The sequence below is a fragment of the Eimeria tenella genome, genomic scaffold, assembly GCF_000499545.2.
Source record: "Eimeria tenella Houghton genomic scaffold, Eth_scaff1776, whole genome shotgun sequence".
Taxonomy (NCBI): Eukaryota; Apicomplexa; class Conoidasida; order Eucoccidiorida; family Eimeriidae; genus Eimeria; species Eimeria tenella.
Genome location: NW_013541605.1, coordinates 1 through 504, shown reverse-complemented (window position 1 = coordinate 504; position 504 = coordinate 1). Strand labels below are relative to the sequence as shown.

General features: G+C 65.7%; 1 protein-coding gene across 1 annotated transcript in view; it reads left to right on the top strand.

The window, feature by feature from the left end:
• The window catches only part of ETH_00032475 (uncharacterized protein), a gene marked incomplete at both ends in the record, with an annotated part of 1,175 nt that extends 705 nt beyond the window's left edge, over positions 1 to 470 (top strand). The window contains one exon of the mRNA XM_013373824.1: positions 14 to 470. Coding sequence (XP_013229278.1) covers positions 14 to 470 — 457 coding nt within the window. The remainder of the gene's footprint in view (positions 1 to 13) is intronic.
• Between the last annotated feature and the right edge of the window lie 34 nt (positions 471 to 504).

The following is a 504-nucleotide window of genomic DNA, read 5'->3' as shown; positions in this document are numbered from 1 at the left end:
GCTGCTGCTGCAGGCAGCCCTGCAGCAGCAGCAGCAGCCGCAGGAAGCAAGACTTGTGCTGCTGCAGCAGAAGCAGCCAGCTCTGAAGGCCAGAGTCCGGCCTTCGTGCTCGTGGAAGAGGACGACCAAGAGCAGCAGGAGCAGCAGCAGCAGCAACAACTCCAGAAGCAGCAGCAGCAGCAGCAGCAGCTGCCCGGCGCAATGCACGTTGGGTACGGCCTCAGCAGCACGGAAGCTCGCCCTGGGATGATACAGGAGAAGTACGGCTCCCCAGACCAGCAGCAGCAGCAGCAGCAGCAGTACGCGCTACTGCAGCAGCAGCAGCAGCAGCAGCACCAGTTTCCCCTGCAGCAGCAGCAGCAGCAGCTCCAGTACGTGATGACGGACTGCAGCGCGCAGCAGGCGCCGGAGGCAGCAGCCTCTCCGGCGCGCCTAGGTGCAGCGGGGGAGCTGCACTGCATGCAGCGGCCGCAGCAGCAGCAGCAGCAGCAGCAGCAGCTGCAG